Source organism: Pagrus major, chromosome 15, assembly GCF_040436345.1.
Source record: "Pagrus major chromosome 15, Pma_NU_1.0".
Lineage (NCBI taxonomy): Eukaryota > Metazoa > Chordata > Actinopteri > Spariformes > Sparidae > Pagrus > Pagrus major.
The window spans coordinates 22365346-22392898 of NC_133229.1; the positions used below are offsets into that span (position 1 = coordinate 22365346).

At 41.0% G+C, this 27553-nt stretch overlaps 2 protein-coding genes across 2 annotated transcripts in view; both read left to right on the forward strand.

The window, feature by feature from the left end:
- Window positions 1-14340, forward strand: part of chrm3a (cholinergic receptor, muscarinic 3a) — an 87517-nt gene extending 73177 nt beyond the window's left edge. The window contains exon 3 of the mRNA XM_073482252.1: window positions 10460-14340. Within this exon, the coding sequence (XP_073338353.1) occupies window positions 10479-12440 (1962 nt within the window). The 5' untranslated portion in view covers window positions 10460-10478 and the 3' untranslated portion in view covers window positions 12441-14340. The remainder of the gene's footprint in view (window positions 1-10459) is intronic.
- Window positions 14341-15671: 1331 nt separating this feature from the next.
- The window catches only part of fmn2a (formin 2a), a 49374-nt gene continuing 37492 nt past the window's right edge, over window positions 15672-27553 (forward strand). The window contains exons 1-3 of the mRNA XM_073481325.1: window positions 15672-16008; window positions 17428-19615; window positions 23937-24100. Of these exons, the coding sequence (XP_073337426.1) occupies window positions 17473-19615; window positions 23937-24100 (2307 nt within the window). The 5' untranslated portion in view covers window positions 15672-16008; window positions 17428-17472. The remainder of the gene's footprint in view (window positions 16009-17427; window positions 19616-23936; window positions 24101-27553) is intronic.

Sequence of the window (27553 nt, forward strand, 5' to 3'; positions counted from 1 at the left end):
CAGAATAATTACGCTGAGCTGCTTCCTGGTATTAAGGGACTTACTAGACTTCTTCCATTGTACAGACACAAGTCCTGTTTTGCTGGCTCTCAGGGCAGAAGAGTTTTCACTGGTCAGATGTGTATTTTCAAACCTGAAAAGGCAATATTCACACTTATGTGACTAAAACAAACACAAAGTAATTAAATTAAAGCATGTATGGCTTCTTCCTGCACGATTCCTCCTCTCATTTACAGAAAAATATAAACACACATGTATCTTGACCACGATATTCAGAAGTGTGAAAATGTAGTGTTAGATAACTTAAAACATTCTGCGTCACACAACATTTATATAAATTATTCTCCTTTTTCTCAGGGCCGGCTTGGAAACTAAAGTGTGAACATGTATATCAAATAAATAAATAAGTACACTCAACAGCGCTTTGTTCAACTAGGACTTGATCTACTCTGGCACCTGGCCTCTGATGTCTTTTATTTTTTACACAACACTAGCGGTGTGATCCTGTTGGTCTGTCGGTCCACCTCTTTAATCCAGGCTGAAATATATCAACAGCTCTGAGATGGATTGTGATGATTGTTTTTTTATATATATATATTTTTTATATATATTTTTATATATAAATATACACAAATATGCCTGTAATTATATGACTATAAGCTATTGAAAACACATCGATAGCAGTCACTACCAAGCTGTTGCACTGCAGATGAAATCATTATTTAATGATCACTACATTGTACATTTTGACAAGGTTCTTAATTTGTATGTGTCAGCCTATCTTTGACCTGAGCGCCCTTATCTCATCTGAGACCCACTACCATTAGAAAACTGAGATTGTCCCTGCATAATACGATGGAGTGGTAGAAATGTGGAATGAGTCTGACCGTGTGCTCTCATCATCAGCAGTAACAAACAAAGTAATTAGTGGATATCCATTTCCAAGTGCTCAGAGACAAGAAGTGAGGTACCAGTGTGGTGGCTGGTGCGGTCGCTCGCTGAGGAGGAATTTGTGTTCATTGTAATGCAAATAAAGAGTGACACAATATCAGAACGGAGGGATCAGTTCCTGTTTCAGTCTGCCTCCATCGATCGCTGTGGTTGCTTTCAGTGTAATTTACAGCATGAATCCAGACAACACTGGTGTTGGGAAGGTGTTTGGGAAACATGTGCAGTAACTTCATGATCGATATATTAGCAAACACAATCTCCTATGACATTATTAAATGTTAAAGAAATACAGTATAATGAGTAGTATTATATGATGACCACATTTTACGTATAGACACATTTATATATACTAATGTGGCCCTAACAAAGCTATTCCTCACACTATGCAAAATGACACCCACCAGTGACATCAGGCGCATTAACCAGAGGAAATAGCTTTTCAGTTACATAGCAGAAAAACACTGCATTATACCAGGGCTCCAGACATACTAGTGTTTCTTTTCTTTTTCCTGAAACTGTCCCCGGAAAGCAATTTCAACCACGGCAGGTAAATATAAACAGTCCCAAACTCAAAATGTTTTTTCTTTACGTTGTTATTATCAGTTGTTAGTTTAAAATACTAGCATTTAAAGTACTTTTACCTCCAAACTGTAGGCTACTCTGAAGCTGAAGTAGCCTACTTCACAGTTCACTGTGTAACACTCCATTAGCTGTTAGCTCTGTTAGCTGTATTTGGCTCCCTTAGCTGTAAGCTTGTAGCTCCGTTAGCCAAGCACACCACAGGACTTAGCTAACAGCTAACTAGCTCTTCACCTGCCTATCTCAATACGGATTTGCTAAGGAAACAATAGGACACATCCACCATTGATAGTGAATTAACTGCATCCTTTTAAAATGTTAACGCTGACGTTTAATCTCAACTGTTCATTTTTTTTCTGCCTATAAAGCACTTTGAATAACCTCTGTAATGTACTACTAACTTGCCTTATCTAACACATTTTCTATCATCCCCGGGGCGACCAGATGCTGTTAGTCTTGAGCTTTATACACTCTCTTCTATTCCTTTATTTCACATATAGATGTCCTGATTTGGCTTCCTTACAAATCTGCCACATTCATCCTAAAGGTTTTCCACCATGGAGAGTTTCCTGTCATCCAGTGCAATGAACTCACCATTATTTTCTGACTTTTTAATTTACCTTATCTCCTCAACACATCCTCTAATGTTTGCTACTCTCACACACTGTTTGTGATAAGGGATGAATGGTTGGCTGCTTTTGAAAGAGACATTTCTTTAAAGTTGGACTCACTGTTGGAAAAAACAGGCCTTTCAGATGCCCAACATGAATTTGCAGAGACATTTGTGAAGTTGTCCGTGTCCCTAACTGACTCTGTGTGACGTTCTTGGTAAACAGCACAAATGCTAATATTAATACCTCATGTATTGTATTTACACCAAAACCCAAATTTGGATGGGTGCGCTTTAGAGACAGCTGTAAGGATCAACATGTCTGAAATTCAAGCACGATGTCAGCAGATGGGGATGTTCCCTTAGTTTGAATGTCATGTTAGTTTTGGGAGCAAGACAAACATTTCTGCCTCATAATTTTTCAGTATTATCAGACATATGATGCCTGTAATCGAGGAGACGTGGTCATGCTTCACAGGCTTTTGTCATTTAACTCAGAAGAAGTTGTTTAGTTTTTTTGTTCACTAGACAGTCTGTCACACAATCCACAAAAAAACAGGCAAAGACAGAGATGCCATCCATGTTTCCTTCCATCAGGAAGTTATTCATTATTTTGATAGTCACGCTTTATTTATTTGTTCCAGGTGATAAAATGACAAATATCTAGTCTTAAACTTTTAGTCCTGGTTGATTTGGCTCATTTCTCTGCTTTTTATGCAAACAAACACGCGGGCTGCATAATTTCAGTCATAACATTTGCCAAATTTACAAGAAAGCCCATATAATGAGGAATTTGTTCTAGAGAGTTTTTCTACGAAGTTTATTAAGTCTCTCACGACTCAACAACCACAAAATTGCACAATTTATTAAGGGAGTCTGGGGACTTTCTCGAGGACCAACAAAAAAAGTAGCTGCTTACTGTTTACAGTATTATGTTGGCAGGTAAGATGCACTGCACACACAAAGTAGTCGAGGGGTTCATGCAGTGATGTCGAGAGAATCTGACACAATGTTTCATACAGGCCTCCTTAAATAGAGAACAGGCTCTGTCAGGTGAGCTACCAGAGTGCCACCGCTTGTTGAGTGCTTTTAATGTTGAGCAGCGACAGTAGGAAATGGTTTGCATTAGCAGTGACTTAATAGAGCTTTTATACAGCTGTAGGAGGCTGAACGGTAACCAGCGGGGCTCAGTTACTCTGGTTTATTAGTTCCTGTGAACCCCTCTTGCATGTGAAGGCAATTTGAATCCAGGGACGTAATGGCGGACATTTCACGGCTATTGAAGAAAGCAGGTCATAAATAGAATAAATTGGTTTGATTTCAATTTCAACTTTAAGCAGCATCACTCACGTTTAAAAAGAAAAGTTTCACCAGTAAAGTTGCGCACAGAGTAGCTGTTTTTAGAGCTATCTACTGAAATCATGTCAGAGGTTGAACCGGTCACAGAGATGCACCGATTGAAAGGGCTTAAAGAAGACAAGTTGAATAGCCTCTAATTATCTGTACCTCTTGGCAGGTAGAGCTGAAGCAGCTGGCTCTACCTCCTCCTCCGCAGCTTCTCCTCTAAATGCTTTTGAAGTTTTTTGGATGGTAGCCACCCTCAACCATCAGACACCACCATCGTTTTGACGGCATAATTCTTGTTACCTTTGTGTCTTGAAGCTATGACTTGCCCAGCATGTCATCTTTTTCTTCGTCATATTTCTCACTGAGACAGACCATGGTGGGGGACATCCTTCGTGAGCTGTGTCACCATCCGCAGGTTTCACAGCCTTTGTTCGGAGGAGGTGCTGTAAAGGCTTCACATAATAACACGCTCACTTAAGATTTGCCTGACTGAAAATCTGTGAAGTTTAAGAGTCGACTTAGAGCGTCCCGCATGGACTCCAGCGAGTCCATCTCCTGCCAAGTAGGCACTAAATGTTTGTTCTTGTCAGCAGTGAGTACCTGACAGATGGCCTTGTGCTGTTTCGCAACCCTTGCCACCATCTTCTGGCAGCAGCCCCATCATCACCAACCAGCTTGTGATAGATTTAGCTCATCCTGTGCAACCGCAAAGTCAAAGGAGAAAGTAAAGATATTTGTGACAAAATGTCGGGAGGAAAAATAAATACATAACACATAATACATAACAGAGAATTTGTACTTCATTACTTCCAACCTCTGTGTTGTTTGCTAGCGAGCTACAGAGAGCCCTGTGTTAAATTATAATAACAGAGACTCTGTTAATACTTATCTCTGTTTCAGAGCAAACACTTTTTCAATATGGTTGTGGGAAAAACTGAATGCTTGAAGACATTTATGAGTCTACAGATTGCATTGTCAAAGTGTTTGTGATGTTTGACTGGACAACATGTCAGAAGTGGTGCTGAAAGAACAACTGATTGCTTCCTGTGTTATGTGTCCAGCTGGAGGATGATTTATGAAAAAGGCCTTCAAACATAGAACTTGCATAACAGTTTAGTGAATAAATTCAAAAGTTACTTGGTTGCTCTTTGGGATATTACAAGTTAGACCTTTTTTTGTATGTGCTACCCAGGAATATCTCTCGGAGAACTATTATTAATCTAAATGTACCAACTCCCACCGCATGTTGTCTCTCTTCTATCTACAATCCCAATCTTGGTCAATGTAATTAACAGGTGCGAGTGTCAGTACTTTAATCATTTTGCCCTTGTAGTCACTGTTTGTTTAAGAGAGATTTGGTCTATACATTGAGTCAAACTGTGTAAAGATATGGATTTTATACCTCCCAACTTATTAGCAGTTAGCAGTCACCTCCTATAATCCACAGGGCAGATCAAACAGTGTTCGATTGCACCTTACTTTAAGTCTATTTTTAGCCATTGCCACTGCAGTTGTAGCTCACATCATGTGTTGGTGTAGTATTTGCAAATGTAAGATAAAACTTCTAGGTCAGAGTTGCTCCACTCTGGGTTTTGCTTATCAGCAAAGATGCTTCGCTCAATAGACGGAAGTCGATAACTGCACACTGCAGTGTGTGTGGTGGCATTGTTTTCCAGATCACATTTCAACCTGAAACAAACACCCGCACCTCATTTTATCGCTCTATATGACCTGGATTAGGCAATGGTGTATTTTTGAGTGTTATCCCTTATTGTGCGATGCCACATCATCCAGCTTTGAGGGATAGCGGAGGCTTTACTAAGATGGTCCAGTACAGTAGATTGTTTATTAAATTACACAATTTAATTGCCTTAAAGATATAATATGTAGGAATTCTGCATTAAAACAAGACGAGACATTTGTTATATATTTCGTTGAGTTGTGTACTTACATTATCCCAAAAGTTCCTACATTAATGGTGTGTTCACAAAAACGTAAAGCAAGTTTGATCACTTGAATTTATCCGCCCCAAACAGCCAGATTACATCACTGTACACTAGCTGTAAGCTAACATTAGCGAGCAACGGGGTGTGTGTCCATGTGTTTAAATTTAGGTCAACTCTCAGTGATTTCAGCACTCATCAGAGACTCTGGTTCTCTTTCTGCTTTTCCCATCTCCCCTCTCTAATGTCTTTATTAGGTAAAGAACATTTCCCCTCCAGCGGTAGGTGACTCGACATAGAGGTCACCACCGTGGATCACTGCTGGTTGATAAACAGGAGTAAAGCATAGCAGCAGTCATGCCCCCCACAACGCTCATCCCCCGGCGGCAGAGGTTACATATTGGTACATTTAAATCAAAGGCTTTGCTGCTTTTAAAACGTGGTCAGTGATCATTAGTTAAAGTCCTGACTCTCCTCTACATCTGCCGTCTGTCGTATTGCCACAAGGCAGCAATGTGCATACAATTTAACAATGGAGCAAGGCCCAGCCAATGATGGTTATCATAAAGCTGTTGCTTGCATCTACTGAGTTAATTAACAATATGTCTGCATTCATTCTGAACTTCCAATAACTCTGCAATTGTTTATTAGTTTTTCTCAGCCTGTCCAGCAAATACATTCATACGGAGAGTATATTTAGTACATTTTATTGTTTTGAGTTCATATCGTTCTTGTTCTGCCTTGTTTGGTAATCTTTTTTTGTGTTAAAGCTGCTTATGCCTTTTTTACAATAATGCCTTATTAGAGTAAACTGCTGAAACCCCTGTCTAACTCCAGATGTATATTAGCACTTGGTTCCGGCACAAAAGTGCACATTACGTAAGACTTCAGCATTAGGTTATTAAATTGTGAAATTTTAGACAAGGCAGCGTGAAAAAGAGCATGTTTATAAAATTCTGCATTTTCCTGTAAAACACAGAAACTCTTGATCGAACCTCCTTGGCTGTATGCCCTTGTAAATAAAACTTTTGGAAGGGCATCCCTTTAACTGAAGGTATGTTTTGGCACTCAGGGTAAAGCCAAAGTGTCCAAGATTCAGATGATAGCAGCTTCAACCTTTATTAAAAGCACTTGCTACATAACTCATCCTTGCTGGACATCATCTCCCTCGTATCGCTGCTCGGCTAGATTAGTTGCTGAAAATAGAAACCTGAAATGGCCGTGTGTTAGTCACCCAATCATTTAGATGGATCCTTGGACCCAACTTGGATTGCACTGTCCAACCCTGCTGGGACAAATGCCTCAAAATGTCAGGGAACACGTTGTGTTGCAACACAGTAAGTGAGTATCGATCTCTCTGTGTACCTGAAATCACCCCACCTACGTGCCTGGGAGTCGAACTTAAGATACAGGGCTTGACGTGGGCTTGGAGGAAGAGAGAGGGGGAGATGCTGTAACGGCTCGACTGGTTGTCAAAAGTGTAGCTAGCCCACCCATGCTGGAAAAGGATGCTGTCATCTCCCTCACATAGGCTTGATCAGTTCAATTCTAGGAAAAAACAAGCAGAGAAAAAAATCTGTCCATTGTGCAGCCAGTTTCTGCTCCCAGGGGACTGCAGATGCAAATTTTTGCTCGTCACGCTTTGCAGTTTGAGGCAACAGCAAGGCGTAATTGTTCCGATTGTAAATATTGTTTCAATGTTCTGCATGAAAAATAGAATAAACATGACTAACAATAAAGACACATGCACAGTATAAACTGTATATTTAACAGCAGTTTATTCTCCAGTCTGTGTTTTGCTGTGCAGTCTCTGTAAACCCTTGCATCTGAGTGACATCTTGACTCACCTGTGCCCAAACTGAATTTCCTGTGGCTTTAAAAGCAGCATGGTGTTCGGCATTTGGCCTTTCCCCATAGGATTCACTCTTTTTACCCCTGTTATGCAAGCCTCCTATGCTTCTACTCCCCACACAGGACAAATCACTGTGCTGCATTTGTCTGATTTTTGAAGTGTCATTATTTGTTTTTACGATTTTATTTCTTTGTTCACAACACATCAAGGTAGCAGATTAAAGACTATGAGAGCCCTTATCTTCACACAGGCACATTTTGCCCTCGTAAGCCAATTAAAATATATTTAACACTTATTAGCAGCACATTGCAGTCTCTAATGCTCAGTAGAGTTGGCTGTGTCAAAACGTAGCAGTAGCCTCTGTTTTTAAGTTTGTTCTTGTAGGCAATTTTGTTTTATAATAGATATTTGTTATATACCCCTCGTTGATTAAATTGTCTCCATCTGGTTTTGTTCTTGTTTGTACTTCAATATAATTCTAGGTTTCATTTTCATGTGTGTTTCTGCATGCTTTTACCATATGCAGTCTTGTGTGTGCATGCTCTTGTAACATAAACAGTATATGCATGAAATGTGAGAGCACACGCTCCCCATACGTGCATGGATACAGTGATAGATGTCCACAGTGGGGATAGCAGGAAGCCTCCAGATAATAGTAGTAGCAGTGTGTGCTCAGTGTCACAAATGGCTGTCAGTCGCTGTTGGCTACTGGGGTTCTTTAACTGCTCTGCAGGAAGTCTGAGTATCTGTCAAGGCACAGGTGCGGCACTCAGCTTTAAATACCTGTGCCTGTGGGATGAAATAGTGTGTGCGTGTGTGTGTATGTGTGTGTGTATGTGTGTGATTGTGCACACACAGGGAGTTTGCCAGCACATGTGATTGTCGGTATATTAGTGTAAATGGTGTGTGTGTGTGTGTGTGTGTGTGTGTGTGTGTGTTTGGATGGGTTAGAGAGGGAGGCGTTTGATGTTATTACTTGTCCGCCATGGTAACAGGTTGTTGTTTGTTCCCTTCACACAGGCCGGTGTAGGTTAGTGACAGGTCTAAAATGAACTGTTGTCATAAACGTCAGCGGAAGAACACCATGTTCATGGCTTTCACAATAAAAAGAAAGCATGTGGTTGTGTTCTGCAGTTTGTTCAACGACACTAAGAAGATTTTGAATGAATCCAAATTATAGTATTGACTGCACCAGTTGTCAAAAAACAGCAGTTAAAGTGATATTAAACAGTTACCACGGATACTGTCCATCATGAAATTCATCCTATAAAGAGCTTAAGAGGTTCATCTTAACAAACACATTTTTATTTGTGGTGTGTCTTAACCCTAAGCTATAGCCCTGTCCACTTAAAGCAACATTATGTAGAAATTGGCATTTTGTGATATTTGGCGCCCCCCACAGTTTCTGAGTGCCACACCACTGTGGTAACTCCAAATCCCAGGTCTGTAACAATTTGTCAGATGTAATGTAGGTGCTAACTACAAACAAAACCCATTACGTCATAACAATGTTATGTGTTGAAAACTTGTATGTTGAAGTAAACATGTATGTAACGCTGTGATCCTACTCTCTCACTGAAGTTACATAGTGCAGAAACAAGTGATAGAGGGTTGGAGTGGCTGAGACAGAGACAACATTCACCCTGTTACAAGAGACTGAACCATTCAAAATCATTCTGAAGCTGTTATTTTAGGGTAAAAAAGTCACATAATGTTTCTTTAAATTGGACAATATTGGTAATATTCCAAAGAAAAATACTAAATGAGATTTGTCAGGTTTATACAAATCAGCATTCATTTAAACATGATAGTAACAGTAGGGACATCTACATTTACTTATAGTGCACTTTCCATGTTCCTCTTGTTGCCATGTTTGTTGTCAAGCATCTCTTTTTTATACACATCTGAATGCAAAGCACCCCAGTAATTACAAATGATTGCACAGCAAAACTTGAAGTACGATAGCGCATGCTGCTTTATAAAATGGCAGTTCCTCATCTTATTATCCAATTATCAAGAACCACTTTGACAGAAACAGCAGGATCTTCCCTTCATTGTTTGCGTTTCCAATCGTGAAGTGATCTCCAATCAAACAACAAACAGCACTTTCTACTCTCCAGGATCATGCTGCTATTGGCACGTGCAGTGCTAATTGTCTCTCGATTTCAAAATTAGGATTTTCTTCTCCCTGCATAGCTTTCTCTGCCAAAAATATGTCTCTAACTTTATTTTTCTTAAAGGATCAAATGTGATGGCAAATAAACCGGCACTGGGATTTTGCATTATCAAATTGACACCAAAAATGTCTGTATTCAGACAGGAAGAAATGCCAGAATACCTCCCAGGAGTGCTTCCTCAACTAATTTGTCTTCTCTTTGTCCTCCATTCTTTGTGCTTTCTGCAAGCTCATACTCAGGGTGATGTCTGTATAATGGTATAGCCTTGCTGGAGCCAGCAACATTGTCAGTATTTCAGTCTTCGGCTTGATACGGAAGGTACCCACTGTTCTCTGTCATGTTCATATTTTAGAAAAATCTATCAGCACAGTTTGAATGGTATAACTACACTCTGTGTTTGACTGACACACTGACAAACAGACTGACACCAGAGCTGCCACCAGACACCAGAGCTAAATTTTGAATAAAGATCACCAGCGTGCACCTCCACACCTGATTTGACAGGAGAAAACCACCCCTGTCTAAGGCACTAATCAAATGCAAGGTCCAATCCCAATACTTACCTGTGTGTAAGTGAAATGTCTTTGCAATTTTCCTGGGTGTCCTAAGATACAGGTGTTGATTGCAGTCAAAAGTGCTGGCTGTCTAGCCTTGTTGATTCAAATCTAAAGTTGTAATCTAATATATGGCTTGCAATGAATTCACAGTGTGCATACAGATCATCTACAAATCAAATTATGAGTGATTATTTAACAGGATAGACCAGCTAGAGCTGAACATATTTGCCTTATCAGAGACTAAATTTGGTAGAATGGGTTTCTAGCCTCACCTACTGGATATGAATAGGAATGTCAGCTACTCATGTGTCCTTTCTCTGTTTCATTCTCTTTGTCACTCTATCCTTTCCCCCCTTTCTCCTTCTCCTTTTGTGCCAAGTCCTTCTTCCCTCCCCTCTCTGTCTCTTCCTACCTCCCTTTTCTGTCCTTCTGTCTCTCTTTAGAATATGCCAGGACATAACAATGAGCTCAAACAGCACAGACCCTGGTCTCTTCCTGACTGCCAACACCTCAACCCCAGCAGCCGGAGCCTACCCTCAATCCAATGCCCTCCACCAAGGAGGAACTGGAGGAGCCTCCTGGACGGCTTTTCATGTGAATACCCTGGATGATAATTCCTCCTCCACCAGCAAACTCTTAAACCTCACTTCCGAATCCAAGAATGGGACTGCAATCCTTGATCCCTTGGGTGGTCACCCTATGTGGCAGGTTGTCCTCATTGTCTTGCTGACAGGTATGCTGTCACTGGTCACTATCATCGGCAACATCCTGGTAGTGGTATCCTTCAAGGTGAATCGCCAGCTAAAGACGGTCAATAACTACTTCCTGCTAAGCTTGGCTGTGGCTGACCTCATCATTGGGGTCATCTCCATGAACCTCTACACGGCTTATCTTGTGATGGGCTACTGGGCCATGGGCACCTGGGCCTGTGACTTGTGGCTGGCTATAGACTATGTGGCCAGCAATGCATCAGTTATGAACCTACTGGTCATCAGCTTTGACCGCTACTTTTCAATCACCAGGCCTTTGACCTACAGGGCCAAACGGACCACAAAGCGAGCTGGGATCATGATCGGCCTGGCCTGGTTTGTTTCTCTTGTTTTGTGGGCCCCAGCCATCCTACTTTGGCAGTATTTTGAGGGTAAAAGGACAGTTCCCTCAGATGAATGCTACATTCAGTTCCTCTCACGGCCCACAATAACCTTCTGCACAGCCATGGCGGCTTTCTACCTGCCTGTGACAATAATGAGTGTTCTCTACTGGCGCATTTATAAAGAGACGCAGAACCGTTCGAAAGAGTTAGCTGGGTTGCAGGGTTCGGGAGGACGTGGTGGGATAGGAGGAAGAAGTGGGAACGGTGCTGGCGAGAGAGCTCGTTTTGTCCATCAAACAGGTAGTTCCAGAAGTTGCAGCAGCTACGAGCTGACCAGGTTGTCTAAGAGAAAGAGTACGTGTCGGGAGCTGGTTGGGCGCTTCCACTGCTGGCCTGGGGTTCGTTCTTGGAGACCTGGTAGTCTCCGGCAGAAGGATCGTGATCCAGACCAGAGCAGCAGCGACAGCTGGAACAACAATGATGCTGCAGCCTCATTGGACCAGTCTGGCTCTTCAGAGGATGAGGACTGTGGGGGCCGAGAGATGATTTCCCAGAGTCATGCTATTTTCTCCATTGTTCTCAGCCTGCCTGGTATAAAGGCTGCTGTCAACTCCCAACTCACCTCATGTGAGGATCTGGATGCAGCCTCAGAGGAGGATCCCCTCAGGGGAGCGGAGTATAACCGAGACAGCCTCTCAACACTCACCACCAACACCACTGCCACCACTACTCCCGATGGAGCAAACAGTTCAGAAAATAGCTACCACCAACGCTTCTGTTCACGCAAGATTCAGTCAATGCCTACCATCCAGGCTACCTCTAACCAAGGCCATCCGGATGATCCCCAAACAGCTACTACCACTGCCACTGACAGTACTACCACCAGCACCACTACTAAATCCCCCTCTGTCCCAATGTCTTTCAAAGAGGCAGCCATGGCGAAGCGTTTTGCAGCCCGAGCTCGGACTCAGATCACCAAGAGGAAGCGCATGTCCTTAGTGAAGGAGAAGAAGGCAGCTCAAACACTCAGTGCCATCCTCTTTGCTTTCATCATCACATGGACACCATACAACATTATGGTGCTGATCAATGCCTTCTGTCAAGTTTGCATCCCGGAGACCCTGTGGGCAGTAGGGTACTGGCTGTGTTACGTTAACAGCACGGTCAACCCCATGTGCTACGCCCTGTGCAACAAGACTTTCCGTACAACTTTTAAGATGATACTGCTCTGCCGCTGGGACCAGAAAAAAAGGAGGAAGCAGCAGTTCCAACAAAGGCAGTCTGCTCAGTCAGTGGTCTTCCACAGGAGAATTCCCAGGGAGTCCACATAAAGGACAGAAAGTTTGGATGGTTGAAACAGAGAATAAAAAGATTTAACATAGGACGAGGAAAAGAAGCATCCATGTTGTTGTTTCTGTGGAGTTCCTTTGCTTAGAGATCCTTAATGTGCGTTCTCTGCTGATATTTCAAGCACAGCAGTCCTATGTGGTGGTCTTGAGGTACGTGTTTGTGTTGGTGCGTCCATATAGCAAAGCTGTGTGTATGCAGAAAGGTTGTGTAAGGTGAGGTCCAGAGATGAAAGCTTTCCCTCTGTCCTTAAGGAACTGTTTACCATTTCACCTTAGTACATGGGAGGACGGCTGAGAGGAAATGAACTGAGTGGAAAATATTAGAAAAGGGCTTTAAAATGCATTGCAGGTGAATTATTGAAGTGCAATTGACACAAGGGGAAGGATCTCTTTGTCACAGGGTTGGGGATTCACATTTCGTATCATTTTTCTCTGTGGGTAGCTAGATCTGTAATGTGCAGAGTGGTTTTGCATTTCAAACAAAACTTTGTATCTGTAATTCTTCACTGAAAGCCAGAACAAAACTATTTTGTGTTCACAGGCTTCTGCATTGTACTGATTTGACCTGCCATCCTCTTGATTGGCATGAGTTTTTATCAGAACCTCTGTACATTTGCCTTTCTAAATGGATATAGCTTTCCTGTGTCTGATGGAATATAAAGACTTCTTTTGTGTCCTTACTTTTAGTCAACGGAGATCTTTTTTTTTTTTTTTTTTGTGATATTCATCTTTGGCTTTCTAGATATTCCTGAGATTTTGAGCCAGTCTGAAAATGATTCTTCTGATGAACTGAGTTGTGAATATTCTGTGTGGCACCACAGTCAGTGAACTGCTGTTGTGTTCAATGTGATTGTTGTGGTTTTTATGGTGGAGACAATAAGTACATTGGTTGTGTTTTATGTACTTGCAGTTCTCTGTCACGAGTAATGATTATACAATAATGATATTCTGTTTGTGTACATTTGGATATTTCTGACTTGATACACAATGATTGATTGCAAACACAAAGATGTCCATTTATAAAGATGTGTGTTTTGATTTTACACTATCTTTTAAATTTCTACAAAAATGATAACTCTGAGAAACTCTTTGTAAAAGGCCACTCATCCTTGATGTAGTAGAGCAATGGCAGCCTCTAGTGGTTTGAGAAAGACATGTCGTCCAGGCTGTATCATTGTCAGTGCAGTATTTAAAATCCCATTCTGCTAATATGAAGACAAAAAACATTGAAGGTACAATATTTTAACTTCTTTTCTGTCATAACCATTTTTTTTGTGTTTAATTTCATATTATTTATGGGTGAAGTTTTTCTTCTTTAAACTTACGAATTAAATAGACTTACAGCAATTGATTTGTAAATAGAATCAACAGCTGTTTCGGTCTACAGTGCGTCAGGTTTTTACAACATAAGTCTGCTTAAAGATGTAAAGCAAGGCAAGAATTTATTTCAGTTTTTATTTGTATTGCACATTATATTATTCTTATCTTAAGTTGTTGGTTTTTACATTGTTGCCACACCCAAATCTTGACTATTGTGCAGCAGGTATTAAAGGATAAACTGTATTATGACAGCTGTTATAGTGGAGGTTGAGTGGATGTTGGATGCCACGGTCACACATAATGGTGTGACTTACATGCTGTATGCAGAAGAGATTTTAGAAATTATCCCATGCCTATCATTAGTGGATATTTCGTCTGCTTTCAACACAATGTGCTCCAGTGTCATAATAGATTCTTCGTCAAAATATGAGATTTTTGTACTTAAATATTGGGAATGTAAACTACCAAAATGGTAAACACAAACATTTTGTTACATTTCAAGTATGCTGATCATACTCATATTTTAAGTCAATAAAACAAACAAAAAACTTTTTGACAGAAACTCTTATGTTTTTTTGTATGTGTGTCACAAATCATGATTGTGTTATTTTCATTAGGGCTTGCAATATACCAATATTACATTGTTACTGTGACTATATATGGTCTGCTATCGTTATATTATGATATGACATAAATCTTGTCTTTTCCTGTGTATAAAGGCTGAATTACAGTAAAGTGAAGTCATTGGCTCGACATACTTAGTCATTATATCCACATTACTGATTATTATTTATCAAAAATATAATTGTGTTATTATTTGTGAATGTAATCCAGTCCAAGCATTTATTTATTGTTTTTGATTAGATCTCAAGATATTGATATATATTGTAAATCATGATATAGCCTAAGAATATCACAATATTATTCTAAGGCCATATGCCCAGCCCTCACTTTAATGAATTTTAACCTAAATTTTCTCAGGATGGGCTCACATAAATGAGTATCAGTATTGCCTGGACACTTTTGCACACCTCTGTGACCACAGCAGCCCACTAGAGCAAGTTGGTGCCTTGTCCAAGAGCCCTTCAGCAGTTATTAATGAGGGCTGGGTGAGTCTCTGCATGTTTTATTCTATTTTGCATATTTGGTATTTTATCCAATATTAGCATGTTGCCACCGGTAATAAAAAAAAGTCAGTATTGCTGTTGGTTATTATGTGATATTAGCTGTAGACATGTGACAGGGATGTTAATACTTTATTTTTACTGTCTCATTGTGTAAAAGCCAAAAGCCAGGGACTTTCCACTCCCATAAAGTGCATGTTATTTTAGTTTTATAGCCGGCAAAACATACCACAAACCTCTACAGCAATAACGCAGGACTGTAAGATGTAGCTGAATCACTGTTTGCCTTTATAATGACCTCTGTAGTTTTGGGGGGGACTCTTCAAGAAATGTGGTGTTCAAGAAATGTTTATCTGCTGCTTGTAAGAAAACCACCATTCCAAAAACACACAACCAGCACTTACTATTTGTTTGTAAAATATTAAAATCTCAAATACTGTAGTCTTTGTGATGGTAAGGGCTCCCATTCATATAAAATATAAATATCTTCCAGTTATTATATTGTTTTTGTTTTCTTTGCTCTCCTGTGACTTAAACTTTCTTTTTGTAAGTAGATGATCTTATATCCACCCTCCTCAGAAACCTTCAGTTGTTTAAATTAGCAATTAGGCCTGCTGACATGTCTGGTAACTGCTTATGTCAGGAGGACACGGCTGAAACTCGTTTCTTGATTGGAGGGAAGGACTTAAAAGTGGCACCAGGGAGCACCAAACTAAAGGTAGACAATACTAGTTGACTAAATGTGAGGAGGTGGTGGAGGAGACTTTGGTCCAATTTTCTGTTAAATATGAGCCCTGCCTCCCTTACTGTCAGTACCACAGCATTAACACCGTGTGTCTAAGTTTAACCAGTAACTGAATAAACAAAAGGGTGGTCTTTGACTGTTACACAGTTCTGTATGCTCCCATGATGAATCCTGATGAAGTTAGTGGGGGAGTCTCAGACAGTGCTAATGGAAGATGTCCAGGGACACCAAGCATGTGATGAGGAAAATACCAACTTCATGTGACCCATGGCTAAGGAGCGGCTCATAGGCAGAGACAAACACCCATTTGTGTTGTTTTCTTCAGTCAGTGCTGATCCACTGAGGAGAATCCACCCGTCAGGCAAGTACACTGTCATTGCTAAGTTAAAGATATTTAATGAAGAGGTTCATACACTGTTCTTTTTTTTTTTACCATTTCATGTGTTTGATTACATATTTGACTTTAAATGTTACAAATTTGACTCGTGCTGCAAAGTTATGACTTAATATTTGTTGGTTTTTACCAAAGACAGACCAACATGTTCTCAAGTGCTAAAGAAAAAAGAAACTTTTATCAGTTATTGTGTTTGTACGAACACAAACTTTAATGAGTGTATGGGCTGTTACTTTCTGGTCAATATTTTTCTTTTAATTAGGATCCTAATTTCAAGAATGTGTCATTCATTTATTTGTTTATTTTGTTGTTGCTTCTGTGTAATTAGTTTCACTTACTTTATTTGAATTCTAACTTCAAACCACTTAAGTTTGACACTTTAATTACTGTTAAATGTCTAACTTTGTCTCTACTTTGTCTGTACCACACCCAGAGGAAATAATCAGCTCCCAGGCGTGCACTGATGCAGGCCTGAAGAAATGTCTTCTATTAGCTCTACAATATGCAAATTACATTTTTCACAATAATATACTGTACTGTGTCGTTAACTGGAGACATGATATGTATCACCTGAGAACATTTTATCAGGAAATGGCAGTTTGATTTGAGACTAATTTGGTACAGTCTTATTTTAATTAATATGAGGGCTGAAACTCATGTTTATTTTTATTACGGATTAGTCTGCCAGATTATTTTCTCAGTTAATCGATTATTGATTCAATCAATAAAATGCTAGAGATGGTAAAAATGTCCATCACAAGTTCCCAGAGCACAACAGCTTTCCAGATATTTAGTTTAATATCAAAAAAGAAGAAGAAAGCCAGCAAATATTCACATATGAGAAAATTGAAATCACCACGATTTTGTTGTTTTTGATTAAAAACAAAAGACTATTAATTGATTATCAAAATTGTTTTGTAGATCAGGTGCCATTCATTTTTCAAGATTGACTAATTGATTAATCGAGTATTCGTTTCAGCTCAGCATTTTTAGATGAGCCCCCATTGTAATCGGTGTTGTAAAAAGTACCCGAAAGTCATACAAAGTCTGAAGAACATTTAATATGAGATACTTTAAGTACCAAAAGTAAAAGTAAATTATACATTTATTTAGTGATGGAATGTAACTTAGTTAATTTACTCAAGTAGCGTACCATTTTGAGGCACAAACAGTCAAAACAGGAGTAAACAGTTTATGAACACACGTACACACTGCACAGCAACAACAGACATACGATTCCTTATGTCTGCTTGCACTTATGTTGAACCTTTACCTCATGACTCCACTGATAACAGACTGCCTCTCCTCTGCTGTAGTGAAGCTAAGCTTGAACATAAAATCAATCAATGTGATCTTTAACTTGTTCTTCTTTTCCCTCCACTTCAGTCTGTCTAGATTGCCTCTCGTCTGGATGAAGCCTCACTGGTCAGAATGCAGACAATAAAGACAGTGGAGACCCAAGTGCCCTTCCTGAAAGAGAGCTTCTTCACTACCACTTTCAAAGGCAGGAGGAAGAGCAGTGTTACCAGCCTCCTCCGTAAACAACAGCACTCAGTCCTTAATCAACAACACCAGCAACAGCAGTGCATTTTAGAGCATCAGCAACAGCATCCAAAGCAATTTCTTCCTCAGTCAGTCGAAAATGGACAAGGGCAGCGCACTCCGGAGCATCAGCGCGTTGCTCGCTCGAACAGCAGCCCGTTATGCAAGACAGCTGAGCGTGCAGGAGCAGATGGGGCTGGAGAGGAGGGGCAAAAAGAGAGGAAGGATCAGGGAGTCAGAGAGGCTGTGCAAGGGAGGGGGGGAGAGCGAGGAGTGAGTGGTAGCGAGCCCGCGGCTGTCAGTGCCAGTCTCCTCCTCCTTTCATCATCAGCAGCATCAGTGGCGCTGGGGGAGGCAGCATCATTCTCACAGCTGCCTTTAACTGTGGTGGGCAGACAGCAGGGATTAGCCAGCTCTGAAAGGGCTCAGACCAACAGAGGAAGAGCATCAGTAGCAGCCCAGGAGGAAGCCCAGCATGCCCAGTCTCGACCCCAGCAGCATGGCCTGTTAGCCAAGGGTGTCCGCCTGCTCAGGAACATGGGAAACCAGGAAGCAAAGCAGAAGAAAGGAGGAGGAAGTGGTGGAGCAGCAGCAGGGGATGTCTGTGATGGTGATGCTGATGAGAGGGACGTGGACAAAAAATCTAAAAAGTCCCACAGCAATGGGAAGAAGAAATCTAAGTCGGAGTCGAAGGGTTCTGTGTTTTCGGGCATGAAGATCAGGAAGAGTTTATCCAAGGCGAAAGGGTTGTCTAAGGATGACATGGTGGAAGATGGGAGGTCAGCACACATTGGCAAAGCAGGACTCAAGCCTGCTGCAGAGGCGAGCCTGTCAGCGGACGAGATGGGCATGCTATCAGATGTCTCGGGGGATCTAAGCCGCTTGATTGCAGACAGTCACCAATCCCTGGTGGATGAGACCAGCCGGAAAACAAGCTCGGGGTCGGATGCTGACCTTTATAGTTTTCACTCAGCAACAGCAGAAAATGAAGACCTGCTCTCTGACATCCAGCAGGCCTTTAGAGACCAATGTGTGGCCAGTGACACAGCGCTGAATATGGTGGCCGAGGGGAGAAAAGCCCCTGAGAAGGTAAATCTGGATAAGGGACTTTTCTCTCCCCCTCCTGGTAGTGAATGTGTACCTGAAGAAGTAAGCGGAGACTGTAAGAAATTAGAGAACGAAAGTCATGAATTACCCATATCAAGAAATTCATCTGGTCCAGGGTCCCTGAGTGAGAGTGGTCCACCATCTTCAGCCGCAGACACAGAGCAAAGCAGTGGCAGCCTTTTCCCAAAGACCAACAGCACATACAGCTTCCCTGACACTACAAATACCACCAACTCATATGAGAGTGCTGAGGAGCCCCAGGATGACCTGGAGAGCCCACTTATGTACCCACAGCTGAGCAAAAACATGTGTGTTCCATGTGTCCGCTTGGATCCCGTGGTGGCAGGTGCAGCGCCGATGGGGCCTCACAAGAGTGTGAGCAGCATGGACCTGTCCATGGAGAGGGAGGGCGAAGAGGAACCTATGAGGCGAGACTTCCTGTCCCTGAAAAGGAGGAAGAGTAGTTTGTCTTTTGGCCAGCTAACACCAGACGCCAATGTTTCTCAGCCGAGACGGACATCCTCCGGCTCCCCTTCCACTGTCAAACTCTACCCTCCAGTCCACCCCTCCTATGTCAAGACCACCACCAGGCAGCTCACTTCTCCAATCGGCTCCCCTCTTACCAGCCCTAATGTTCCCAGGAAAATAGATGCCACTGCTGCTGAGGTTGAATCCACCGGGGCCAAGGGGCTCAAGAAGCACAAGCAGAGGTCCTGCTCCATTGCTGGGCCCATCGGTGTGTCTTCAGACTGGTCAACAGATGATGAGCTAAGAGGACAGCAGGGTGGCGGGGCCAGATTCCCAGAGCAGGACACACCAGAGAGGAGTTACACAAGTGGGACTTACTGGACACTGGGCTCCAGGAGAGCACATCATGCACGGAAGAGCTCCAGTAACACAGTACCCTACCTGGATGTCTTCTCTGGTGAGTCATGAAAATGTCAGGTAACTGTTGCCACACATAAAGCTCAATCAGACAGATATGAAGCACAGTTAATGAAACCTCATATAAAACCTTTAAATGAGTATTTCCACCCAAAATATATTTGGGCATGTCATAATCTACACGTTGTTGTGCATTGTGCAACACCCTCCACTGATGACACATCCTTGATTGCAATGTTCCCGCTCAAATCTTGTGGAAACACTGACGAGCTTGCTAGATATCACCAAGGTAAAAAAAAAAATCTTCAAAGGAACCAGAGCTAATTTGGTGGGAAAAGGTCCTTTCTGGAAAAACAACCCCATAATCCATTAGCAATATATCTTATAACCTTAACGTTATGCACTACAGTCGGCTAATTTGGTTAAAGACCACAGGAGAGTTTTAAAAGCTTCTCGATTGTATTATTGTGAACCAGGAGGGCATAGCTTGTTAAATCGAGAACAAATTGGATGACACAGGGATGTGGGGGAAATATGAATGGATAGTCACCAGTTGGTCTGTCTCTGGGGAAATATTGAATGAAGCGGCAGAGAAGACAGGATTACGAATTAAATGTCTTCCTAACTGAAGACGTCTGGCAGGTTTACGTCACAGCCCTACAATATGGAACAGAATTTGCCAAAACCAATATTATACTTCAGTGTTGCATGAATTTATGAATATATAATTTTCTCATTATCAGCAAATCCCATTGAAAACAAAACCAGTTTGTTACTCTCTCCATACTTTGTCTCTTACCATTCCTGAATATTTATGTAAAATTATCCTTAAACGCGTGCCCCAGGCCTGCCCGATGTAAATTCAAAGCTGTTGTTGAACCATTTGCCTGTACTCCAAATGAAAGGAGTAAACTTTCCCCTCTAAGTCCTTCTGGCATTGATATAGGACTTTGAACAAACTGAAATATGTATTAATTTTTCTCCCCTGATTTTTTTAATGCACAAATGACCTATAATTGACCCTATTAGCTGGAAAACACAATGGGTCCATGTCATATAGTCTCACATGGTCCAAGTTCAAATTTAAGAACAATATCATGAAAATGCTCACTTAACACATGTTTTTCTAAAGAAATATCCAGGCGGCTGGCAAAAAAACCCCAAAAAACAACCTTTTTCTGACCTCAAGAGTAACAAAATGGCATTGGAGAGCAAACAGCATTAAACTTTAAACTTAATTATAGTTCTTTATTTCCTTATTTACACTAACTGTGCATATAAAAGCCTATTCAAAGAGCAAAACACAGAAAGCTACACTTGCATAATTTCCAAGCTTAGGCATTAAAACACCCAAAACACTCCTGAAACAGCTGGGAACTGTAGCTTTCAGCAAATGTTACTCAAACAGGAGCAAATTGCAGACTATTTTCAGCCACTGCTTGAGTATGTGAGAAAATGAATAAAAATAAAACAACAGTTCGCACGAGGAACATGTCACCCAGTCCCACTGTGTGATATCATTTTCTTTTTCAGTTTTTTTTATAGCAATGGAGGTCTATTGCACTTTGTCAGGCTTTTATACATTGTTACTTTTGGTCTTTTTGTTGGATTTGACAGAGAGAAATACAGAATATCATAATTCTAACTTTTTTATAATGTAGTAGAAAATAGTCATTCTTTGATTCGACTTCTCACAGGAGCAACACTTTCCTCACCACATAACATATCGGAGGAAAACAAAGAATCCTTCCTTGAAAATATTTTTGTTTGTTCATGTTACTATTGTTGCTGGGAATCCCGCTACGGGCCGGATGTGGCTCCTACTTGTTTGGCACCGACCCTGTCCTCATCTGAGATTAAAGTATTATGCAATGGTACGTACTGTGAAGTGATTATGATAATTGCCAAGTGATTTAAATTCTAATGACTCACAAATGATCACATTCTAGAAATTATCACAGCGGAGATTATAAAGTTTGAGTATAAAGGAACAATAGCTTGTGACGACCGTGATGAAACAGTGGGGGTTCTTTATTGAGAGGTTTCTTCAGAACAAATGATCCTCTCTGATAAAACAATGCCACTCTGTCCTCCTTTTTTGTTGTGGTGCCTTTCAAGAGCTCAGCTGCTCTCCACTGTCTGCGCCTGTGCTCATAAATCAGAGGACCGAATGACAACACTGCCGCAGACCCGAGGCGATGCCATCCTCTGATTCCAGACAAAAAAGCACACACAGGCACAGGGCACACTTGTGGATGCTAAACCCAAGTGACAGTTATGGTGCATGACAAAAATAAGGCATGATATGAGATCCGTTCGCATTTCGTCAGGTGAACATAGCCGAACATCAACATTTGATCCGTCTGGCCTTTCATGACTGTAGAAAGAATTCTGTCTCGTTTTTGTTCTCAAAGACTTTGGTTATTTCTTCATTTACTCGCTCACCCAGCACTACATGTGACATCGATCAGTTCAGCGAGTTTTCCAGGTCACACCCAACCCTTAGGAGTGTATTGGGAGACCAAGAAGTAGGAGAACAGCTGATTTCACAGCTGTTCCCTGAGATAAACAACACACATTCTGGATTTGCATGCTTGAACTTGAACTGATGTGACTCTGGTATTTGAATCAACCGTGAGATTTAGTTAAGACTTATTGTGGTCTGTGTCTCAAAGATCGTGCCCATCCCTGAAAATTACGTCACACACTTTGTGAAACACAGTCAATTTCCAGAATTAGCCTCTTTTCTTGTTTGTCAAACTAAAATCAATGTCCACAGGACCATGAGTCACAGGACTTCTTAATTCATTTGCTGTCCTCTGAATCACATGCTTAACAAAAATATCGAGCTAGTCTGACATCATTAACAAGTGACTGCATGGTGTGTCATGGTTGGACTTTCTGAAGTAATGGAGCTGCTTTCTTTGACGCTATGCATCCTGTCGATGTCACATTGTCAGTACTTTTTCCAACCACTAATGATTACTTCTGCTCCCGTGGTCATCAAGAAACAGGATTCTTCTTTTCTTATCTGGGATCCTGACCTGCTGACAGATTTTGAGATTATGACTAAATTCAATTGATCTCTGTTAAAGCTAAACACACTGAATGTAAAGAAGGACCTCCATATATTCTTAAACATAAGCTGTTGTGTATCCATTGGGTAGTTTTTCCATAACAGTACAATCCATTTTTTGGTGCAAAGCAATCTGAGGCTTATAAATGCTTGTTCATTTGAGCTATAATTACATTTTTCTAGATATAAACCACTCAGAAAATGTTCCAGTAAGATTTATTTTGTCTTCTTGGGTTTAACTCTGACCTCTTTCCAGAACATTAACATTTTTCTACATTGCCAAATACCATGTTCTTCTAGTTTCCGTACATTTGTCTGATGTTTTTTTTAATATCCATTTAAAGCTGCTGTAAGCGTCCTCGTCGCTTTAGCTAACTTTCTGTCCATTTTGCAGGTAGAAATCCCCTCCGTGCTCTCTACCTCACCACACTTGCACGACCCCATTCTTTGTTTTGTTTTTTCGAGGCAGCTCTCTTTGTCTCTTTCTTTTCATCAAGCGTTTTTTCTTGGTTGTATAATGTCGTCAGTGGGAGCGCTGAAATTGGCAGCTTTCCCCGGTCCGCCGTTGCCGGTAAACAGGACAATCCTGCTCTCTGCACGTTCACGAGTTGACAGGACCGCCTCTTTATGGAGTCCTCTGTCCTGATTGGATAAAGTGAGCAGGGAAGACTAGAAAATTTCTTAATTTAATTTTAAAAAATAACCCTAAGAGCAGCTTTTATTGTATTAGTTGTTTGGATTCTATTAGTCTGAGACGTGTATTTATAGACTAAGTATGGGCATTAGCGTAGCTGCTTTCAGACAGAGATGATCTAATGTGTTTTTCAATGTATCAAATTTAGAATGAACAAGCTCTACGTCTACACCATGTGTTTATTCGCCTTCTTACACACATCCTTTAGTCATATTTAGTTCATCCATTGCTTTTTTAAAACCTTCCTTTTAGAGAGGTATTCTTAGATGCGCTGGTAACTTGTGCCTTAAATATCATTTAACATTTGTTAATTTATTTTTGCACTGCACAATTAACACCATCTCTCTCGTCACCCACATTTAGAATGGTGTGAATAAAGTTTGCACGTGTAGGTGTTTAATTATCGCATCTGAAAACTGAGACGTCTCTTTGCAACTCTTTGGTCAGAATAACACAGGGTGTCTATTTTGAACACTCACTAAAATATGGTCCAGAATCATGCTTTATTCATATGAACATCCTTCTCCGGAGTAGAAAATGGAGCTCTGTATTCTCCAGGCCATGTTTCATTTTTTTCACTTCTGTCCTCAGGTCGCACTCTGTTGGAGAGGCTGTGCATCCATCCTGGTGATGGCTCGACAGAAGAGGAGGCGAAAGAATTGTGTCACCGAATGTCGGTCCAGGGACTGTTGCACCCCTTCAGCGACAGCGGCTCAGAGCTCCATGGTGACGGCACTGTCTCAGCAGTCTTCAATGTAAGACCTTTGTCTGTACTGTCTACAAAAATGATGACATGAGCTACCTCACATAGAGGGACTAGCCTTGAGGAGGTTTTTGTTCACCATACAGTTAAATTATAGGAGAGGGTATGTGGCCTTCTCAGACAGCATTGGTTTTTAACTCAAGGGGATATGTTTTAATACTTCACACTTTAAGAGGCAGTAACTGTAGCAGCATAGCACCAATTTTCTTTAAAAAGCTGTAAAGCATCTTGTTAGTGATCGTCCCGAGGGCTGGAGCAGAAAGTGATTTGCATTTCTCACATACCCAAAGATAGTATAACACGGGCTGGTATGCTAAAGAGAGCATGTGCTTATCAGATGTACTGCTGGAAGAATGTAGCTCAAACGATTTGCAGTTTAATGTAGAGAAGCTTAACCAATCTGTGTCTCTATATATTTATTTCTGGGTTGCTGTGATTCATCCCAGAGACGTTTCATTATGTGAAGAGCAGGGGAGCATGTAGACGGGGTGACCATGTGAAAGTTGATTTCATGAATCTTTAATTCTCCCTTCCAGTAATGTGCTTTGCTCAGACCTAATCTCACGTGAGTCACATTCTGCTGCACGGTTCAACACAGACGCTGTCGGAGCCTTTTCTATCAAGTTCCTCTATCAGTCGGGTCCATCCACTGAGCCTCATGTTGGTATACTGTAGCTTTCACTCGAGGAACTTTGGGACGATTATATACAAATTACAATGCCATGTATTTGTTAGAAGTACTTCAATATGTGTATATTTAGAAAATAAAATACAGACATGGCCACCAAATTCAGTGCAAAACTTTTCAAAGCTTGTCTTTTGTGCTAATTAGCATAAGTTAGCATGCTAACACACTAAAAAAACCCAGTCTCACATCAAAATGTGTAATAGCCACATTGGTCCACAGCATGAGAGGTATTAGTTTCACAATAATGGCTCTTAAATTGTGTGATACTTATTTTGTTTTTGCCTGTTCTTTTCTCTTGTTCTGCACCAGGGTCACATTACTGTCAGGTTTGGTTACATGCTGCCATTACGACATACCGCCATTCCGACATTGTACTATTCAGACATGTCACCATTCCGACATGCGAACGTCCCGCCATTCCGACAAAGTTTCGTCCCGGCATTCCGACAAGGCTAACCCGCAACCCGTAACCCTAACCCTTTTAAAAGATTTGTCGGAATGGCAACATGTTTAAAAAATAAATAAATACCACCATTCCGACCATAGGAGGCAAAAAATGTCGGAATGATGGGACGTTTAATTAAAGGTTTAAGTGTTGCCATTCCGACAATTTGGGCCTAATGGCAGAATGGTGGTATGTCAGAATGGCAGTTGCCTCCCGTCAGGTTTCTGTCTGTGGAACAAACAAATGGCGGACATTCCTTTTATTATCTGTGGAAAAAGCAATATTTGCATATTATTCTTTCAGTGAATTTGTATGATTTATATGTTTGTTAGTTATTAGAGATTTATCCAGGTCTCGGCATAGAATATATTTAAAATACAACATGTTCTGTTGTTGCTACGAACACGTAGCTATCATTTGTGAACCATTGTCTTTGCGTTGTGTAGTTATCGGAGCTGTAATGTTATTTGTGCTATGCAGCTGTTTGACGGATTATTAATTAAAGTCATTATTGTGAAGCTGTTACACATTTTGATGCCAGACTGGGTTGCACTAATCTACAGTGTAAACATTAGCTGCCAGCATGACTGCAGACCCTTGGCCTTGTTATTTCTCTGTTGAATATCAAAGAATGTGAACAGATTAGTGCTGATCTCTGGCTGCCCAATGCACTTCCCCCCACAGATGGCCATGCATGGACACACTGTACACCATGCTCATATGCACATAAACGCACAGTATGCATACCTAAACACAAACAACTATACACACTCTTGTTCACATAAATAGAAAATCTCTCGCATACAATCACATCCTACTCTGCTCGCATAGTGTGCACTCACAATAGGCCAAACATGCAGAGCACTTTCTTTTTATGAATAACTCCGCCATGCCGTGTGTAGTCGTACACACAAAAGGAGACACCCATACATGTTCAGGCATTCCCTCGCATGGCTGGATTAATAGCAGTCCCTGTGACACCCTCCTCAGTCACACACAAACACACACACATCTGTGCTTGCGTAGACCATCTGCTGACCATGTTATGTAACAGCTCCACGTGCCTTGGGCTCAGGCTGCTCTTCCCCAGCAAAGAGCTCTCCATGTCAGGATTGGACAGGATTGGACTCCTGCCCTCCCGTGGTCTTTGTTTCTTTTTTGTCCCCGCTCTCTTCCTACTTCAGGCCTCGAGCCCTGCATTATTCATCTTGACCGAGAAAAACCTTTTGCTGTCGCCACTGAGAGTGCAGATCTCATTGTTATTGCTTTTCTATCTCACAGCTAATCTCTCTTTTAAAATAAATCATCACAGGCTGTCTCTGCAACCTTTTAATATCTCACTTTTATATCTTTTTCCATTCACTGTTAAATTCCACCACTCACTGCATCACCTCTGTCTTCTCTTTCTCCATCTCCTCATCCTCCTATTTGTCCTGCACTTTGCTATCTATATATGGCATTGTATCCAGTTTCATGACTGTAATTTGCTGCAGTGAACAAATATGTGAGTAGTTTGTTTCTTGTTTTGCACACCGCCTGAAATTAAATACTCCATCAGCTTCATTCAGTCCAAAAATGGGGCTCGGGGGGGGGGGATGGGTATAGAGAAACTCTTAATAAATCAATTGTCGTCCCTTTTCACACTTGACAAAACATTGCTGAGTGGATAAATACTGATGAGGGGCATCAATTAGGCATGCTTTGTACCATGTGTGCGTTTCTGGCTGTAGGTCAGGTTACCATGATTCAGCTAATGGAAAAACTCTCTCTGGACAAACGGATGAGACATTTATGCTCACACGTGATTCATGCACACATGAAGTCTTTAGATTTATGTGGTCTGTCTGTATTCACGACTGCGGACAACAACAAGAAGAATTTAGAGAGCAATTTTCAAAATTTATGTTGCAAAGTGCTTCACAAAGGCAGCAAAATGAAAAAAGAATACATAAAAACTCAAGAAAAATCAGGAAAGACTATAATAATAGTGTTTTATGAAGGGAGTAAAAGGGGACTCAGCTGACCTGATTTCCTCTGGCAGATCGTTTGTTAGCTTAGCAGCTTAACATAGTTACCTGCATTGAGAAAATAGAAAGCACTGAGTATTTAGGAAAAGCAAGGAGCGTTTAAGCCCGTAGAGTCTTAAAATAGGTACTGTAAATTAATATGATACAGATACAAATGCACACATTCTCACATTATAATTAGCTGCTTGTTTGAAGTGATTAAGAAGGTGCTATTTTAGAAACATGCCTACCATACACCATAACAAACATAATAAATCGTAATATTCTGCCAGCAGAGGTGCAAAA